Raw genomic sequence first — 14,161 nt, 5'->3', positions numbered from 1 at the left:
AGAAAAAAGAAAAAGAAAATAATAAATTCTATAAGCCACCATCATCCTGAGAGCCAGTCCCCCAAGACCGATGATGAATCATGGAAGGAACCCTAGGATTTCTGCTTCAAAGTTCACACCAAAACAGTACGCAAGCCCCGCGAATGGCACCGTGGCGACAAGATTGATAAGCCTGACTTAATACTTGAAAGAAGAATATTCAAACTGGACCTCTATGATAGCTACCCTGTTACTTTGTCCAGCAGAATTTATACAACCTAGTCCCCAGCATGATTATATTTAAACTCCCGCCCAAGGACACAAAGCTTCACACTTTAGATTCTACAACATAGTCTATTTAATAGTAAGTCAACACGCAAATAGGTACCTCCCCCCCCCATGACTTTGATTTTGAAGGGTATATCCAGCCTGCCTGCGTTCTGACTGGCCTAATCGCGGGCGTTTCTATACATGAAAAAATTCTAGATGCCAGTGTACGGTGGGTACTACATCTTATATGGTGCCAAATATGCCACAAAGCATCGGGAGGCCAACCACCCTGCCATATACCCTTCAGCTGGCGGTTTTATTCCATCTGGTCTGATGGGCTGTCTTATCTCGAGGCCAACCATCGCCGAAGCCAAGTGGGGCGTCTCTCGGAGCAGTTTGGTCGCTGCCAGAATATTAAGGATCCTCGTATATTCGTCTTCTGAATCTACGAGCAATGCATAGCTTGTATCACATAGCCAGATATAGCTAGATTCATCATTCAAATAGCTTTTTTCCTGATTCCGCCTAGCGTGGTTGAACTCTAGAGTGCAAGTTGTAGAATCGTATACTTCAAGGCCAAGCCCTGCTGCGACCTTCTCGCTCCGACGCCATCACCACAAAAGGGCCCCAAGGGGTCAATTACTGCCATCTTATTTTTGCTTCGTTCCGATACTACTCTGTGATATAAGAACCGCGTCGCACTGGTATCAAGTTCAAACACTTGAACGAACCTCGTAATGGGATCACCCAGAAACACCAAGTACGAGTGCGGCTGTTATACTTATCGGCGATTCTATCTGAACACTCAGTGGGGCTGAACATAGTATCAAGCGACATGTAAGGCATACTTCCTTTCCCATGCTACAGTGGATAATGCATCTGACTAACAGATACAGGCAAGCATCAACTTCGACTCTCTTCGACGTCAACTTCGACGATTACGACGACGACGACGAGCTCTTCCCGACAGGACTTACCCCAGACCTTAGTTGGGTCGATCTTAATCTCCCAACAGGCTGCCCGAATGATCTCGATGCATTCAGCGCCCTAAATTGCGTCTTTCCAGATTTCACATGGAGCTCTACTGCGTCGCCAACATCAACGTCAAGATCTGCGTCCTCTACCCCAGGACCAGCACCAACAACTATACCTATTGCCTGCCAAAGCACACCGCGAAATTCACCTCCCGGATCTAGCTCCACAAGCAGCATCCCAGCCTCAGCCGCATCAGACCGGGAAGGAATCCTCGAATTTATAGACTGCGCTTCAGGATCATCAGTATTAGTATCAAGGTCCCGGCAATCACCGACGCTCAACCCCAACCCTAAATTTTACCCACATCCTTCCTCCGCTTCTCCAAAACCAAACACCCAAGCAAGCTCCCCAGCATCCCCAACAACGCGAATAACAAAGCGCCAATCAAACACCGAAGCCGCGCGGCGCTACCGGCAGCGCAAAGTCGACCAGATGAACGCGCTCCAATCGGAGCTGGAAGCTGTTAAGCTCGAAAGGGACCAGTTGCGGATGAGGTGCTCTATGCTTGCGGGGGAGAAGGAGGGGTTGAAGAGGTTGGTGGATTTGGGGCTCGGGACATCGAAGCCATAACCAGGATTGTGATACCTGTGGTAGTGTATTTCCATTTACTTGTATACTGTTCTAGATATAAGAGAGGATTTATTTCCGTTCTGGAATGGACAGAGTGTCATTAAATTGGCTTGAGGCCGTTATTTACCATATTATTCCTGCGCTGCATCTTCCTGAAGTATGCCATTGCTGGCTACAGTCTTGTTCTTATGGATGTTATAACAAAGAGTAAATCAGAAAAAGCGGGAAAGCAAAAAGAAGTCCACCCAAAAGCCAGCTTCGTGGTAGGAAATAGATAAGAATTGAAGTACATGTGCATCAGTCATAAAGGATCATACAGCCGCCAAGGTATATACCAAATCAAACAAATCAAATTCAAAAGACATCAAATGACGATGGGGAATCAAGCATAGACAAGGAATAAACAAAATCTGAGCTCAAGCGTCTGGGTCGCTGTTGCTGAACCATTAAGTATAGCCCGTGGTATAGAGTAATGTAAAATAGCAAAATGCAATGCATCGTGAATCATTGGTTGTGTGTCATCACTATAAAAAAGCGAGGTAGGGCGAATTCGTATTGAGATATCTCATTTCGGTGGTTGTGAGTCGTACGTGTGTGTTGTGCCTAAACACTCGCAGTCCTCCTCTTCTCACTCGGCTTCTGCGTATACGCAATAAGCAACCGGAACCCCGTCCCGCGCTGCTGGCACTCACGGAGAACCTTCCGATCAGCCCAGAGACTGCGGTCGACGTCTCCGTTAGGCAAGACAGGGCTCTCATAGCAGCGAGTGTACCACCAGCGGCCGACGCGCGCGACGATCTTGCGGATGGACTCGTCGTTGGAGGGGGATGGCGACGGGTCAGATAGTAGATCGCCTAGCGAGAGGACGGTATCATTTGAGGAGGACTTCTCGTTGTTTATATGGGACCGATGCGAGGAGTCGGATCTTGCGGAGAGCGCGATGGAGGATGTTACGGGTGCGGTTGTGAGGGTTGATGGGTTGGAGGAGGATGTAGTTGATGAAGAAGAGGCGGAGGAGCGGACGATCATCCCTGCGACGGGGATGCGGACCATGCATCGGCGGAGATTGTCGAAGCCGTGGCTGCCGAGGAGTTTCTGGATGTTGTCGCTTGCTGGTTTGAGACTGATACTTGCGTCAGAGAGGTACATTGTTTCCTTGAGTTTGCGGACTGCTCGGCGCGTGCGTACGCCCATGTTTACCATGTCGTGGTCGAGGATACTCATTTCTAGATACCCACCGGGTCGGAGGACGCGCTTGCATTCTGAGATGATGTTGTTCTGGCCGGCGTCGGAGCAGGCGGCAGGAAAGCGCAGGACCGTCACGGCGAAGAAGCCTTTCGGGAAGGGGACGGGATCTTCGAGACTAGCGTGGTGGATGGTGTGGTGGTTTGATGGGGGCCGCCAGGCGGCTGGGTGCCTAGACGCGGTCGGGGTTGGTCTCTCATGAAGGCAGTAGACGTCGGAGTTTGGGTACGTCAGGGCGCAGTAGAACGACCAGTCGTCGTTTCCGAGGCCGTCGACTACAAGAATCCGCTTCTGTTCTCCTTCTTTGACATGGTTGTGCGCAGGACTGAACAGTACCCTGCCAAAAGATAGCCAGCGACTGGTCATCAGTGACCCTGATCGGATGTTTGTCTGGGCTGTTGGGCCTTCGCGGTCGCGCTCGGCGATATCAAACAGGATTGTGTTTCGTTGACGGCAATTCTCGAAGCTCGGAGATGGACCGAGACTTGGTGTACTCAGGAGGCTTGACTGTGGCTGGTCTACAGAGATCACGGGCGTTGGCATTTCGGTGATGCTGTGATCCGGCACCTCGTGGTCATCGCGAAAACGTACCATCATATCACTGACCGACGGCTGCGAGGTTAGGCTCGGGGACGAGTGAAGGGCGTTTGCGATCTTGGAACGGCGTAAGCGAATCGAATCACCGCTTCCTGGAGGCGACGCAGGGATCAGAGAAAGTCTCGGCTGCTCGGGCGGCGTCGCCGGCACCGCAAGTTTCCTGTTGAGTCCGAGCTGAAGAGCACGGCTTGCCCTTGCTGCCTGCTCGAATTTCTGGCGATGCTCTGGTCGAGGAAATGGTAGGTTAGGAGACTCCGGCGAGAGAACATGGTCAATGAACTCGTCGTATTCGCCCCAGATTTCGTCTTCCATAAGCTCACTTTCCGGTCCCGGAACCACTGCGGTGATGGCGGCCAGACTCTCTGACTCGCTTGATGTCGAGAACACAGAGTCCTTTCGAAGAGGAGAGAATGCAAGGAACTCATTCTTGGCATAAGACCCGGTGAGCAAATCCAGGACAGTACTGTTCGAGGGGTCACCGAATGGTGAGATCAGACTCCAACCAGTATTCTCCGGTTTCCGGTGCGTTTCGGGGCTCGGAGCTTGAACTTGTCGATTAGGGCTGGAGCCTTGCAATTGCTCAGGAGCGGAGGCAGTCAAAGAGGGAGAATCGGCAACACTGAATGGTCGAGAAAAAGACTGAAAGGCTGGCTTGTGCTGTCTATCGCGTCGGGAAACAACACGCGGGATCCGGCCGATAGATGCTAGTCGGCTTGGACGCTCTTCAGGACTCTTTTCTTGCTTCGGCGCAATGGCTTCCTTCGGAGGATCAATTTTCGGCGGAACAGGCGGTCGCGCGGGAAACTCGCTGTGTAGCTTTGGCGGAGAGGGAAGAAGGATAGATTGCTTTCTGATGCTCAGGGCTTCGGGGACCTCCACGGGTTGCATGTTGTCTTCATCTTCGGTCTCTTCCGTCGGCGGAGAGTCCTCCAGGTTGTGGAAGATCTCTTCCAACGGATCAGAATCAGTGTCTATCAAGGCATAGTGAGCAACTGGTCGACGGCTTTCGAAAGTAGCGACTTGAGCAGGGAGCTGAGAGGCCGGAGCGGCAGGTCTGGCGTTGGGAGCTCCAGGCTCCTCCTTCTGAAAGAATGGCCATTTGAGGTTGAGTCCTCGCTTGGAGGGCTTCTTCAGCTGAGACTGCGACAAGATAGGTGCAGAGGTATCGGATCGTGTCTCCCGAGTCAGATCCTGGATAGGCTTGACAAGTGGTCGACTATTTGGCTGCTGAGGGTTGGCAAGTGTTGGGACCCTGGTCGGGTTGTTTGCAGAAATTGTCGCCGGACTAGAGAAGTCTCTGTTATGCGACTCTTTGAACCTACTTGGATTTGAAGCCACAGAAGGCTCATAGTGAAACCCAGCAGGCATAATGGGATCGTTGGCAGGCGCAGACTTAGTGCTAAGCGTGCCGACGCTCTGCTCGCTTTGTGTCCGTGACAGAGTTGCCCCATCCAAACCACCGCCGTTCATGTACACTGGTTCCAGCCGCGCGGCAAGAAAGTCGTCGAGTTCCGTGTCGGCTCGACTCCGGCCACTGGCCTTGCTGGAAACAGACTTTGTTGTGCTTGTTGACCTTGCTCTCGAGTCACTGGTGCTGCCGACACTGTTTTTGCGGCCACGCTGGCCATACTTTCCATAACCCTCATGACCTGTTCCGGCAGCGGGACCCTTTCGCGTAGGCCGCGTCTCATTTTGGCGATCCAGCTCAGGTTTTGACTTTCTAGGGAAGAGTCCAAACCTCCAAGTCTTTCCAGGGCTGAGGTCTGTGGGTGTAAGTTTCGGCGGGCCCTTGGTCAATGTCTTTGGCGACTTCCGCGCTAACTCGGGCGAGGTTGGACTGCGAATTCGAGACGAAGCCAGAGAGTTGAGGGAATCGACCGATGTGGCCGCAGACTGATTAGTAACCAAGCCAGTGGAGCTCTCCTGGGAAATGCGTCGCTTGTGGCCTTTGATCACACAAGGTGATATGTTTGCTTTGACGACAGGCGATGGCTCAACATCTAGTCTGTCTGTGCCTTCTCGGCTTGGCCTAACAGGAATCTTGACTGAAGGTTTCGGGACGGTCCGGCGCTCGGCAGTATGGCTAGGATCAGGTATCTTTCTGGTTTCCACTTTTTCCGTCTTTTGGGTCACAGGGTCTGACTTGGCCTGCCTCGGAATGCTCGACTGCATCGATGTCCTTCTGGGCAGTGAACTAGGCGGTGGAGGCGGAGCCTTTGCAGTTTCGGTTTTTTCAGTGGAATCCTCGCGGTCACCACCAAGTAGCGATGTAGCTGATCCGTATCCTGGGGCCAGATGTGGGAGTTTTCCAGCGGCCGGGCTACTCGGTAAGCCTGGCCTCTGTCCTTGGGGTGAGAAAACGGGGAGCCTAGTCTGGGAGGGACTTGGTTGCCTTATTCGAGAACCAACCTTGATGGGATGAGTAATACCAGGTGAGCACGACGACAGTGAAGCAGGAGTTGACGCGGATGTCACACTCCATACGCCAGGGGATCCAGAGTATCTGGTGGATGGGGTGCTGGTGGAAGGAAATATAGGTGTAAACGGTGGTAGGTTCTGGGTGTTGACGGTGGTCCGGAGGCTTGCTAGCTCTTTGGGTCCATTGTGTACCTGCTGCTCCGCAGAGGAGGTTGTAGGCTGGTTCGGGGCAACCATTGGTGATGGAGTTTTCCTGGCTATTTCTGTTCGGCTTGACGACTGGGACGAGCTTGGTTGGGATTGATCGGAGGCGGCACTATTTGGTATGATCACGTTCAAACCACCGGGCTTCATCGACTGGACCTGTGACTTCTCATTGGCGTTGTGCTGACCTATCGTGGGCGCCTTCCTCCGCAGAACGTTTCGTGGTCGAGCTTGGATGGGAGGGCGTTTGTCGATAGGAGCCTGGGGCACGACAGGGGTATGCAGGGCCTGCGGCACGTGTCGGTCAAACGTGAAATTGTGAGGATCTGGTGGATGAGTGGGTGCTCGAGGAGACATGTACGGACGAGGATCAGGATTCAAGATGGAGTTCGACTGTGTGACGATTGGGCGATATTCCTCTGCTTCAGACATCGAGGCCGCCCTTCTCGTTTTTGTTGACCCTGTCGTCAGCCTTGGGATCTGTGGCCTCGACGATGTCGCAGTCGCCGATCCATACGGGTTGGACTGAGTGGCGATCGCAGTCGTCGAGGCGTTTCGAGCCTGATGCCCGAATTCCCTCAACCGGGGTATTCGCCCACCATCAGACTTGTACGACATAGTGCAATCCTGGCTGGAAATCCCAGCTCCAGTCTTCAGAGTAACAAAGGGAACGTGGCACGGAATAATATGAGTTTGGAATCATTCCGTCCGCGGAGTAGACGTGATATTATAATAACACTAGAAAAGATACCTTTGTCAGTGTATTCATTTGAGCTTAATTGCAAAAGGGGAAGTCTGCACTCACACGTTGCGGACATATTATGCAGTCTGAGTATTTGTAGTATAAGACCCAAGAGATCGGTTCGCGCGAGCGGTAGTATATCTAAGCGAGAAAAACGGTGCGGCAGTCGCAAACAATGCGAGGGTATCGTTAAGTAAGAAAAGGAAACCGGCACCTTTCCAAAGAATAAAGAAATGACGTCGCGAAAAAAAAAAGTGAGGCAGCTAGCGAAAGAAATGAAGCTGTAGCTCGGTCGTAAAGCGAAAGGAAAAATCAATAGGCGACAGCAATATACATGCTTCAGTGGCAGGTATCACTGAAGCATGTATGCAGATGCTCCGCCACAAGACATGTCCGTTGTGGCTAAGAAGGCAAAATAGATCCGAGCTGGGTCTCTGCAGGAAGCACGACCACGTCAGAGGTCGCAGTACCGACCAAGTCCGAAAAGGAATACGAGAGACAGGAATCAGCTATGCATGTAAAAAATGAACGATAGTAGCGGTCGAGAAAGTGGGAACCCCGGAACTGGGATCGCAGCGGTCTTTTGACTCAGAAATAGATATGGGTTCTCGACCTTTTTCTACGTGGGAACGTGCCTCGCGCTAAATCTAACCCTGTTGGAGCAGCTGGGCCCAGTGGGGGAATCAAATCCCTATTCGCAGGGCAAGATTTATCTAGAGACGACGAGGGATCCTGGCGCGATGTGAGCGATCGACACCGGTCTCGGATTCGACGCTGATGTGACGAAGGGTATCATTGGCGCAAGAACTGCACAAATTTTCTTCGCAGCATCAAATGGACCAAGCGTGGTTCTCGAGGGGTAAGAGGGTCAACGACTCAACGACTCATCACGGTCAAACGTTGGCTCGCGGGTACTGTGGGCGATAGGAATGTGGGTAACGGGAGACAGCCATGTCGACCCACCCTTTCTGTCGTTTATTTTGCATGCGACGACTGGCAGAAATTCAGGGACGCGGTATAACCGGCTTCGGAGCCTGGTTGACAGTGATAGTTGACAGGTTAAGCTGGAGCGAGTGGCGACCAAGTAGCGCAGAGACGGTCTTAGCAGAGCGGCCATAGAGAAAAAGAGGAATAATAACAGAATCCGGACCCGCCGACTGAAGGAACAAACGGCGTTGCGAGTTTGGTGGGCACAGGAGTTCTGCAGTAGCTCAGAGCTCAATTTGGGCAGTGACTGTAGAGTCAAGTGGCCTGATTTGACGAAGAGTCGGGCATTTTTCTAAGGCGTGGGATGAGGTTGAGGATCTCGCGAGGCACAGTCAGCAAGGTCAGGTGGTGGTCAGTGACCAAGGAAGATCAACCCCGGAGAGACCGGTGTCCACTTCCTCGTATCTCAACCTCATCTCCTCGTGCATGAAAGCAGTCGCTAACACGATACAAGTTTACTGTTGGTTTGTCTTGGGCTCCTAAAAAAGAAAAATCGCGTCTACCCCGCTACCGGCGCAGACGAGCAAGGCGCACTACAAGGCTCCCAAGTACCGGGTACCAATACCTCAGCATCTGTACAAATCGTCGAGACTCTCTTTCACTACTAACAATGAACTTTCTTCCTGCAGCGATGCCCCTGACGCGAAAACAATGCGGAGCGATTAGAATGTTCGCTCCGAACCCCTCGTTGCACAGCCAACACCGCTATAGAGAGACCGGATTGGATAGCAACCGTCTTACTGTCACAGACAACGACGTTTCTGGGACCACACCCCTAGCCAGTGACAGTCCCAAAGACAAATACCAGGTTCGAAGCTGAGACCTCCGCTCAAAGTTGCGTTTGGAACGGCCCGTGAACCAAAGAAGGACTCTCTATGGATCAGAACGGCTGGCAGTCGAATCCCGGGGATTGCTCGCTGCTTGAGCCCTGAGGGCGCTGAGCCGTGGGTCCAGATCCGCCGCTAAAACAATCGCTCAGCCTTGGGCAGTTCACGATGGCCCGAGACTGGCCGGCTCACAAGGGCGGAGCACTGGGGCCCTAATTTAGCCTGCTGGACAAATGCGACTTCAGCAAAGGGATTCGTCAAAGGTAGCGAAGGCCATGGCGGTGCTGGAAACCCTAAGTGGAGATTGCGGTAAATCAAACCGTTCGATGGGAATGACAGGGATGTCTATCTCAGCCACCAAAGCCAATCATGAGCCTAGAACCCCAATCGGAGATAGGATCAGGGGCAGGGTCTCGTTAAAGTTTCTTTTATAATCATTGTCCCCTGCTTCCTGCAGTTTAGCGACGCGAGACTCGAAAGCATGCGAGAATTTAGTTGATATCGCGATGAAGCTGCAGAGCGCCGATCGGGGTTGGACTTTGCTGCAGGAACGCAAGGCGCGCCGCAGTTCAGCTGCGCCTGTTGCCCCGTGATCCATGACGCACATGCTCTGAGTATCTACGGGAGAGTGAGGAGTCCACTACAGGGGACCTCCACAGATACTTTCTGTCTATGCGGCACAGGCCAGCGCAAAACCGAATATGACAACGTCTCGCTCCAAGTCCATATCGCAGCAATCCGATCGGCACATGGTAGCTGCCGGTAGTCAACATTCCATTGTAGCGTTTGTTGTTGCTTGAAGAGGCTGCGCTAGATGAGTCACGGCTCCTTGTGCCAACACTGTGCCCTCTCTCCTGCGGCGCTCTGTACGGGTTATCCCAAAATGCGTGCTGTACATTCTGGAGTATACATATTGTTTTTGGTCTTGCTAACCTTTCAGAACACCCTGCCTTCAAAAATATAGGTTTTCATTTTTCAATATCCAAGATCAACATTCCCAATTTATAGTTTTATGTACTTAGCCAACCCTCCTTTATCACGCATTCAGTTGAGTCATCGTTCCTTCTCAAGCTCACTTCTCAAACGACGCTTTTTCTACACCGAGTCCTTCGAGATCTATCGAACATGGGGGAAACTCGGCCGCGACAACAAAGGCGACCGCAGAGGCCTCTTTGACCATGGGCCTCCGGGCTGCGCACTTCAATCTAGCATTGTGAACCTATGGCGAAAGCACTTCGTCCTGCAGGAGGATATGTTAGAGCTCGATTGCACAATCTTAACTTTAGAAGAGGTGTTCAAGACGAGCGGTCATGGTGACAGATTCGAAGATTGGATGTGCAAAGACTCAGTAAAGGGCGAGTTTTTGCGTGCCGACCATCTCGTCGAGACCGTGCTCGAGGGTCGACTGAAAGGTGCTAAAGCTACGAGGCTTGATGATGCCTGTGGTGAGGGGATGTGAGGAAATATTTGCGAAGGTAAATATATAACCGCCCTATTATCGCCATAATCCTTACGATGATTAGATCGACAACTACGACGGACCTGAACTCGGCGCAATTATCAAGAAGTATGGCATTCGAAATCCCGATGGAGGTGCAACCGTTCTACCACCGGTCTCCTTCAACTTAAATGTTCAAGACAGCAATCGGGCCCAGCAGCGCTCCCCTGGGTATCTTCGGCCAGAAACCGCACAGGGTCAATTCTTGAATTTCAAGAAACTTCTCGACTACAATCAGAACTCAATGCCATTCGCGTCTGCTTTAATCGGCGAATCGTTCCGCAACGAGGTATCCCCGCGGTCTGGCCTTCTCCGCGTCGGGGAATTCCTCATGGCCGAGATAGGACACTTCGTCGATCCAGAAGGTGGCAAAAATCATCCCAAAATTCCACCTAGTCAAAAGACCTACAACTGAATCCCGATCGATGTCCCAGGCCTCCCCGGCAAGACCGAACTCTCAGAAGACATGTTCAGCATTGTCAAACGAACCCGGACGGATAACATCCGCGAGTAATCCCAAACGCCATCGAGCCCTCCTTCGGCATAGGCCGCATCCTCTATAGCATCCTCAAACATGCATACTGGCATTGTCCCAATGATCCAGCGCGAGGTGTCCTCTCCCTACCCATCTCAGTCGCACCCACGAAAGTCCTCATTGTTTCCCTCTCCACACATGCAGATCTAGCACCTCTCACAGTGTCAGTCTCCGAGAGACTCCGTGACCAAGGGATATCCTGTTGCACGGGCGACTCCTCGAACGACGAGCTTGGTATTCCGCTGGTAGACTTTGACTCGGTGAGAGACGACACGATGACGTTATGTGAGCGGGATAGTACGAAGCAGGTACGGGCTTCGCAGGAAGGTGTGCTTCGTGCGGTTAGGACATTGGTTGACGGGGTGGAGAGTTGGGATGATGTATCTAGGAGGCTTCCTGAGTTTTTGGTTAAGACTGGTGATGAGTAGAGTAGGTCGATTTGGATCAGGGGTACTGGATATTCGGATTAGTTTATCATCACGATAGAAGGTATTTTCAATTTGAACAATAATGACGGTAGGCTTTCAACTAACTGCCAAGTCAAGCCACATAACGAACACCAACACCCATGCCCTGTAGGATAGCGATATTCTCTCAAAAAAAGGAGCAAAAGGCCATCACGATCATCTGGATGGTTGTGGAAACAGCAAAAAAACGTGGAGCAGCTGGGAATCGAACCCAGGACCTCTCCCATGCTAAGGGAACATTATACCACTAAACCACAGCCCCAAATCACGTGCTGATGATAATCTATTAGCGAGTGGCGAGTCACAAGCTCTGTTCAAGTACGCCTGGCAGTAGTAGTCATGGTGCAAGTTCCTGGATATTATCCTGCTGGCATGCTAGGCTGTTTAACAGTCGACCTAATGGCTACTAAGTAGAGCCTCCCCTTTGATACTGCTGCGCATACCCCGGCCAGACGTTACTGACGACTCAAGTGACCACGCAAAGCTTAAGTACTCGTAAAATCCGTACAAGATCATGATCCCGTGGTCGTCGCCGTATACTCCCGTCCCAAGCCGTCTGAGCCACCAGACAGCTAGACCTGTGGCAATGCAACCAATGATGTCAGGGACCTCGCTCGCCACAACCACAGATCCGCTGCCACATCACTCAAGCTTCCCGCCTTTCAGCTGTCAACGTTTTCCCAAACTCGGACGCACCGATGTTGATAAGCTTCTTCGTAAATGTTCCGAGGCGCTTGAACTTGTCTCGCGATTGCCGATTCCCAGCTGTGATCCCTGTTGCATTGGTGTTGTTGACGTGGTCCCTGTGAAATAGGAGCAGTGTTGAGACGATCGGGGCGGCCGAGGATATATATGGTTTACTTGCGATACGCGAGAGCCTCCTGGTACCGCGCGGCGTAAAGTACTTTGAGTCTCCGCCTATTTTTTTTTTTTAAAAATGTATTCTTTGACCAGCAACCAGTGTACTCGACACGCAACTGCTCAAAGGCGACTTCGAGCCTGAAGAAAGTCCAGATCACGTGCTGCACGTGACAGCCTCCGAGTCCAGCCCGCGTCAACGCGTCCGACCCGAGGACGACGCCGGACGACTCTTTGTAACCATCTTTTTCACAACCACATCGCTTTGTATTCTTTCACATAAGGCGCTGCTGGTTCTAAATCAATATCGCGCTCATCAAGTCACCGAGAACCATAAAGCCGACCCTTATCTCTTCGCTCGCTCGCTCGCCCATAACATCCTTTCCTAACCTAACCTACTCCTGTCCCTTGCGACTCGACTCGAAACACAACACTCCAATCTCAATCGTTACATAGTCCAATCTGACACATTGACACCTCAAATCCAATCAACCGGAACACTCCTGAAATAACTCACAATGGCCACCGACTACGCCAAAAAGACCAACGCCGAACTCATCGAGATCCTCAAGTCGCGCAACCTCCCTCACACGGGCAAGAAGGCCGAGCTCGTCGCGCGCTTGCAGGAAGACGATAGCGCGAAGCCCGCTGCCACTGCTCCCGCGGCCGAGAACGCCGAGGATGTAATTGACTGGGAGGACGAGGATGTCCCAACTACAGCTACCGCGCCTGCGGCTGCGAAGCCTGCTGAAACTGCTCCTGCTTCCGCCCCCGCTGCAGATGCGACTCCTGCGCAGGAGGCCCCTAAGGCTGAGGAGGCGGAGACAGAGGATGTGGTCGCCGGAGCCGGCGCCCAAGAAGATACAGGCGCAGAGGCAACTACCGGTGCAACAGAGGAAGCACAACAACCCGCAGAAGAAAAGCCCGCGCCGAACTTCTCAATCGGCCTCTCAGTGACGGATCTCGAAGAGGAACTGAAGAAGCGCAAGGCTCGCGCCGAGAAGTTCGGCGTCACAGAGGACTCGCAGGCCGCTATCGACGAGGCAACGAAGAAACTCGAGCGCGCGAAGCGCTTCGGAACAGCCGGTGAGGAGGAGACGAAAGCGCAGAGCGTCGGCCGTTTGGATCAGGCTCTTCCGGAGAAGTCAAGGAAGCGTGGCCGTGGCGGTGATAATGAGCAGGGTGGTCGAGGAGGCAAGAGGCGCAACTTTGGCGGGCGGAACAACCGTAACCGGGGACATCACGGTGGAATCCGCGGGCAGGGACAGGGACAGAAGCAGAACGCGGAGAACCAACAAAAGAAGAACACGAATAACGCTTCGAACGGATTCAGCCAGAAGGATAAGGAGGCCATGGAGGCGAGGAAGAAGCGCTTCGCTACCTAGACTTCAAAAAATCCTAATCGGCGCGTGATTTCGTTTCGTCAGATCTATATCGACACACATACCTACCTACCTACCTACCTGCCTGCCTCTCGGTCAACTTGAAGTTTCATGTCGATGTCTTATACTTGATTACTATTGCTATCTGGTCAATTTCAATCGGCGTTACGGGACAATACTCGATTTCGATTTCCATGATTCTTTCCTCTTGTGCTTTTGTGCTTGGACGTTTGTTTTGCGGTGATACCTAAGGCTTCTTCATTTCGTGATGTATCGTAATGCTCGTAGCCTGACTTGAGATTCGTGCCGCTCTCTGCAGGCCAGAAGCCAGAATCAACACTAGAAACACGAATTCGTTTCTTTGTTTACGTGAGATCTCTGGTAGGCATTTATGAAAGGCAACTGCTTGCTGACTGGCCATCTCACAGGTATGGTTGCCGCACTGATTGTGATGCTTCCAGGAAGCTTTGTCGATGCGTGGGCCTATCTTTCAGTACATATCCATATCCACCCCAACCTTTCAACCTAATCAACCTAATCAACCCCC

The 14,161-nt window shown here is 52.1% G+C and overlaps 3 protein-coding genes and 1 non-coding gene across 4 annotated transcripts; 2 read left to right on the top strand and 2 right to left on the bottom strand.

Moving 5' to 3' along the window:
• Positions 1 to 2,395: 2,395 nt before the first annotated feature.
• Positions 2,396 to 7,413, bottom strand: BDV17DRAFT_163983 (uncharacterized protein). Its single transcript, XM_073754714.1, has 3 exons — positions 7,124 to 7,413; positions 3,043 to 7,056; positions 2,396 to 2,977 (listed from the first exon to the last, which is right to left on the bottom strand). The coding sequence occupies exons 2-3, from the start codon at positions 6,934 to 6,936 to the stop codon at positions 2,726 to 2,728; spliced, it is 4,146 nt and encodes a 1,381-aa protein (XP_073612851.1). The 5' UTR covers positions 6,937 to 7,056; positions 7,124 to 7,413; the 3' UTR covers positions 2,396 to 2,725.
• Positions 7,414 to 10,310: 2,897 nt separating this feature from the next.
• Positions 10,311 to 11,335, top strand: BDV17DRAFT_293996 (uncharacterized protein; the record flags this gene model as incomplete). The annotated part of the gene is made up of 4 exons (XM_073762743.1): positions 10,311 to 10,349; positions 10,398 to 10,737; positions 10,807 to 10,882; positions 10,936 to 11,335. 4 exons carry the CDS (start codon positions 10,311 to 10,313, stop codon positions 11,333 to 11,335), a joined length of 855 nt encoding a protein of 284 aa, XP_073612850.1.
• Positions 11,336 to 11,564: 229 nt separating this feature from the next.
• Positions 11,565 to 11,636, bottom strand: BDV17DRAFT_t122. Its single transcript has one exon. It is a non-coding gene; the product is annotated as a tRNA-Ala (tRNA).
• An 833-nt stretch (positions 11,637 to 12,469) lies between these two features.
• Positions 12,470 to 14,111, top strand: BDV17DRAFT_164027 (uncharacterized protein). The gene is made up of 2 exons (XM_073754715.1): positions 12,470 to 13,983; positions 14,043 to 14,111. Exon 1 carries the CDS (start codon positions 12,751 to 12,753, stop codon positions 13,615 to 13,617), a length of 867 nt encoding a protein of 288 aa, XP_073612849.1. The 5' UTR covers positions 12,470 to 12,750; the 3' UTR covers positions 13,618 to 13,983; positions 14,043 to 14,111.
• The last annotated feature ends 50 nt before the right edge of the window (positions 14,112 to 14,161 follow it).

This window comes from Aspergillus undulatus (genome assembly GCF_047715775.1).
Source record: "Aspergillus undulatus strain CBS 261.88 unplaced genomic scaffold BDV17scaffold_47, whole genome shotgun sequence".
Classification (NCBI taxonomy): domain Eukaryota; kingdom Fungi; phylum Ascomycota; class Eurotiomycetes; order Eurotiales; family Aspergillaceae; genus Aspergillus; species Aspergillus undulatus.
Note: the sequence above shows the minus strand (reverse complement) of the source record. Positions and strands in the feature narration are given on the sequence as shown.

Coding starts and splice junctions, on each gene's coding strand:
- BDV17DRAFT_163983 (XM_073754714.1), bottom strand. CDS start 6,936: ATGTCGTACAAGTCTGATGGTGGGCGAATACCCCGGTTGAGGGAATTC. Junction 2,978..3,042: donor ACGACATGGTAAACATGGGC/GTACGCACGCGC, acceptor CGCAAGTATCAG/TCTCAAACCAGCAAGCGACA.
- BDV17DRAFT_164027 (XM_073754715.1), top strand. CDS start 12,751: ATGGCCACCGACTACGCCAAAAAGACCAACGCCGAACTCATCGAGATC.